At 47.2% G+C, this 4,945-nt stretch overlaps 1 protein-coding gene across 5 annotated transcripts in view; it reads left to right on the plus strand.

Annotated features, from left to right (window-relative positions):
- kctd20 (potassium channel tetramerization domain containing 20) overlaps positions 1-3,159 on the plus strand; it is a 15,645-nt gene extending 12,486 nt beyond the window's left edge. For 4 of the 5 annotated variants that reach the window (XM_023793590.1, XM_023793589.2, XM_023793591.2 and 1 more), the window contains 2 exons: positions 313-423; positions 1,699-3,159. In XM_023793590.1, coding sequence (XP_023649358.1) covers positions 313-423; positions 1,699-1,994 — 407 coding nt within the window. In that variant the 3' untranslated portion in view covers positions 1,995-3,159. The remainder of the gene's footprint in view (positions 1-312; positions 424-1,698) is intronic. The other variant, XM_023793593.2, reaches the window with a different exon arrangement.
- The last annotated feature ends 1,786 nt before the right edge of the window (positions 3,160-4,945 follow it).

The raw sequence follows: 4,945 nt of genomic DNA on the forward strand, positions 1-4,945 counted from the left end.
TTATGTATTTCTTTGTTGGTGTCACTCCTTTAGAATTTCTTTTCAGCTGGTGAGCAGATTGGTTTGTCAGTCTTAAAATAGCAAGCAGTCTTCATTTGTAAGCATGTAAACACATTCTTCCCTGCCTCACTCCATATACTTGCACACTGGAGGGTGAAGCTGTACAGTTGCTTGCTGGATAATTTTGTACCATTTATTACGTCTGCAGGGAAAAATCAAAGCAAAGACTGTAAAACAGCTGATTCAGTGCATGTGCCTTGTTAGGGTTGTTGGGTTTTGTTCCTCCTGACCTGGTTTAATCCATCTGTCCAGTTCTGTATAGCACCAAGCTGTACCGTTTCTTCAAGTACATTGAGAACCGGGATGTGGCCAAAGCTCTGCTGAAGGAGCGAGGCTTAAAGAACATTCGCATCGGGATCGAGGGTGAGCGCTGTGCCCTGCACCCTTCAACCTATACCCTGCTCCCTATAGCCTGCACCCTATACCCTATATTCTGCTCCCAATAGCCGACACCCTATACCCTGCACCCTGCACTTTGCTTCCTGCATTTAATACCCTTCTCCCTATATCCTGCACCCTATACCAGGGTTCTTCAAATCTGGACCTCGATTCCAAATCCAAGCCTTGTTTTCGGTTTTCCCAGGTAGTTAGTTTAATAATTACTGATTCTGATTGGTCAGAGGCTTCACACCTGGCTCACAGGTAAAGGAAAGCTGGAAATTCCACAGTGCTCGGACCTTGAGAACCGTGATTTGGATAAAAGGGCCCTATACCCTGCTTCCTATACCCTTCTTCCTATACCCTGCACCCTATACCCTGCACCCTATAACCTGCTCCCTATACCCTGCGCCCTGCTCCCTGGACCCTATACCCTGCTCCGTATACCCTGCGCCCTCCTCCCTGCATCCTCTACCCTGCTCCCTGCTTGCTGCATCCTAGACCCTGCTCCCTGCTCCTTGCAGTTCTTAAGTTAGTGGGACACTATATTTGGCAGAGGAGAGCAGATGTGTCATTAGAACCCATTTATTTTGGTCTGACCTAAACCAACAGAAGGCATGAATACATGAGTGCCTCATAGTAAACATATGACTTGTGGTGATGGGTACTGAAGAGTGTACAGCACCTAGAGCAGATTAGAGCCCCTTTTCCATTACGCTCTCTGCAGCCATATTCAGAGCAGTGTAAGTTTAGCAGTACACTGCTGGTACGTATCTAGTAACAACACGCAGGCTGTCTTGTAGAGAACCAGAGCGTTAATTATTCGGCTGGGAGCCACGAAGCAGGGTGGCAGCCGGCAGCTGTGGCTCACAGCTCGGCATTTTGAGTGCTCCTTTGTGAGGTGTACTGTGAGGTACTGTGAGGTGTACTGGACAGAAACGAGTGAGATGGTTCATTATTTATAGGTGTGGCTGAAAGGTGGCAGGCTCAGCTCTCATGGGGTCTGTTGTTGTTAGACTAGTTAATTAACCTGGACTACTTTGGTATATAATTTGACTTCATGAATTAATAAAATGTAAATGCAATACAATACGAAAATACGCCAATACAAAAAGATGCTATGCATTTTTCACGTAGACTCATTATTGTGGGTTAATTTTAATTTTTGTATTTTTTTTTATCTTGTCTAGTTGTGGCTCCTATGTTGAGGATACATTCTGCAGGGGAACTGTCATCTTGAGATCTTGGCATTTTTTCCAGGGTACCCCACCTGCAAGGAGAAGGTGAGGAGGCGCCCTGGAGGCCGGGCCGAGGTCATCTACAACTACGTGCAGCGGCCGTTCATCCAGCTGTCCTGGGAGAAGGAAGAGGGCAAGAGTCGGCATGTGGACTTCCAGTGCGTGCGCAGCAAGAGCGTGCCAGACCTGGCTGCTGCGGGGGAGGGTGCGACCAGGTCCGGAACATCCGCCAGCCCGCAGGTGGACGAGCTGGACCGCCTGAACGGGCCCAGCCACCGTCTTGCCCTCCTCTCTATGTGGACACCCAGCGAGAGCTGAGGAACGATCATTTCCTCTAGCCTGCGCCCTCATCAAGTGTTCCCACGGCAACCACAAGCTAAGTTCCGCTGGGTTTCTCTCCTGGCGCCCTCTGCTGGGTGACCGCGGACCACAGCCCTGAAGGATGCACCAGAGGCATGGCTTTGCCACTGAGGATGGTGAGAGAGACGCCCCCCCCCTCCACTGGGGTACTCTACACACATTCCATTGGCTTGCGTGACATTTGACCTTTTAAAGGGCTGGATGTTAGGCATCCATTTTTTATTTATAAGGAAGACATGCAGGTTTTGTTGTCCTTCATTTTTTGGGATGGGAACTTTCCAGCACTGCTGAAAGTAAGACGTTATGGGGAATACTATGGTAACCGACGAGGTGAATCACATGACCTGATTCAGCATGTTAAAGTCTTGAGCATAGCAGGAGTCTGAGAGGGGTTATAGTTTAAGAGGTGGGGTTTTGTGCTGGGAATGGCAATGGTACCATTATGCTGAAGAGGGGCTTTTGCTTTCAAGCAGAGAGGTGTTATGTTTGAAAGGTGCTCCTATAACTCGTTGCACATTCTAATCTTTATGGGCTTGAGTCACTGTGTGAGAGTAGCGTGTGAAAGAGAGAGCTAGATATGGTATCAGGTGTGTGTGAGAGAAGCAGACAGTCTTGGCGTGAACCTGAGTGTGTATGTGGGAGAGGAACAAGTTACAGGGATCAGTGTGTGTGCGCATGTGTGTCTGCGCGTGCGTGTGTGTGTGTGCGCGTGTGTGTGTGTCTGTGCGCGCGTGTGCACGCATGTACACATGGTCACATATGTGTGTTCTGGTGGTAGAGTGCATCTAGCTGTATCTGTGAGCTGGTCTGAAACACCTTAATGCACCCTGCATGAACAGCTAGTCATGTTTAGCTTAATGTTCAATTCACCATTTTTGTCACGGCTGCATAAATCTCTAAAAGTTTGCATTTTCATAAAATGTACAGCCAGCTGTTTCTCTGGTCCTTTCTTTTAAAAGTTTGTGTGATCTGAACATTTTTCTTTATAAATCATAGAGAACATTTTTTATATGCATATCCTACATGTTTATACGTCGTGCTTATCAATGTGAAAACACTGCATCTTTGAGAAAATTGTGATTTAAAAGTTTGATGAAATAAAAGATTTTGGCAAGTCCCATAATTGTTGCGCTTTTCCCCAACTTCCTGTTGGCAGAAAAAAGTATGATATTCAATTAAGGTGAATTGTTCAGGTACGTCCTGTCTTCCAGCGTAGCCGTGTTTGGATAGGTTCTCAGTCTGCACATCCTTCTTTGGGTAAGGACTGTAAATGAATGAGGGTGATAGACATGCGCTCAGCTACCTATTGTCCAATTTTAAAAGGAATTATATTACTTTGAAAGGTCTGGCCCATGGTTATGTTGAGCTGATTGATTTGTAGAAACCACATTATCATTCCTTGAGCGAGTTGAACTAGTGGCCGTCTGCTGATGCAACCAACAGAATCTCCTGTATATCCATGCATCATGATCCTTGATGTATGCTGTCACAGCTCAGTGTTGGCTCTAACCCCGCACGGCTGGGCACTGTCTGCCTCGGAAGGAGCAGTAAATGAGGCCGAGTTGGGAATCCCGAGCCCAGACGCCTCAGGGCGAGCTGCTGAACATCACTGCAACATTAACATTAAGATGAACATGAACAGGAGATCACCCTCCACTCTGAACTCTACTATCAACATAAAGTGCTGCCGGTTTATGGCTGAGCTCAGCTCTCCCTGACACTTGGCTGTATCCACACAGCTGTGGATCATGTTGCCAGTTCACAGCCCCCCACTCCTGTTCCACTTTGCTATTCTTTCATACTGCAGTATTTAGGGAGAAAACGCTTAACCATTCTTTTGTTTTCTCTCCAGCCTTCTGTTTGGAGCCCATACAGTCTACACATTGTGGAAGTATCGAGCTTGATACTACAGACCCATGGGCTGATTTGGTGCAGCATTCTCCTCTTATGCTAGAATCAGCCCCTCTCTCATTACCATAATGGCCTGAGGCAAATGTTTATCGCCATTATTTATAGAACTATTCTGCAATCTTGCATTGAGGTGATACAACATACTAGCAATTCAAATTTATCATTTTTGTTTTCTATTGACTCTACAAAATACATATTTATATACATTTTGTCCAAAGCAACATAAAACTGGGGTGAGGATCAGCCTGCATCTGGTGTCCTGGGAGCAGTTAGGCTTGATGTCCACTGCCGATAGGATTACTCTGCTTGCCACTGCATTCAAGCCCAGGACGTACTGAACATGGGTCCCGACCCCTATTGAGCAGGTCACTGTGGAGATGCCGGGGATCAAACCCAAGACCTCATACATGCTAAGCATGCATCCCCCCCTATCTTAGAGGAACGACAAAGAGCCTCACAGAACACCCTTGGCAGGAGGAAGTGTCTTACACAACCAGAGCAGGGAGCTTGATGGCCCGACCTTATATGGCGTACCCCTGAGTGGGACCCTATGGTTCTGGCTAAATGCATGGTATGGAAAAGATCAAATTCTTGGATTTTGCATCTACTATGGACATAAAGCAGATGAAAAGACCTTTCCCTGCAGTTTTATTTGCGGCCTTTCTAACCGTCTGGCTAGCTACAAGTATGGGGCTGACACTTTGGCTAGCTTAGCTTAGCTTGAGTGACATTAGATAGCACTGGGGTGAGGAGTGGAACCGCAGGCGATGACTGTCAGGAATCCCCTCCACGGCCTCCCTGCCCTGCTCTGTCTGTGCCCGCTGTCACCACAGACGGGGGATGATCTCCATCTGGTCCTAGTGAGAGGCTGCACAACCACCCTACCCGAGTTTACAGAGCCCAAAAACAAAGGCCTTTGTAAACACTCAGGATCCCCCGGCCACAACAGACCGACACAGCATGTTCAAGAGAGAAGGAAAAGAAGACAACACACAAAG

This window comes from Paramormyrops kingsleyae, chromosome 6, assembly GCF_048594095.1.
Source record: "Paramormyrops kingsleyae isolate MSU_618 chromosome 6, PKINGS_0.4, whole genome shotgun sequence".
NCBI classification, from domain to species: Eukaryota; Metazoa; Chordata; class Actinopteri; order Osteoglossiformes; family Mormyridae; genus Paramormyrops; species Paramormyrops kingsleyae.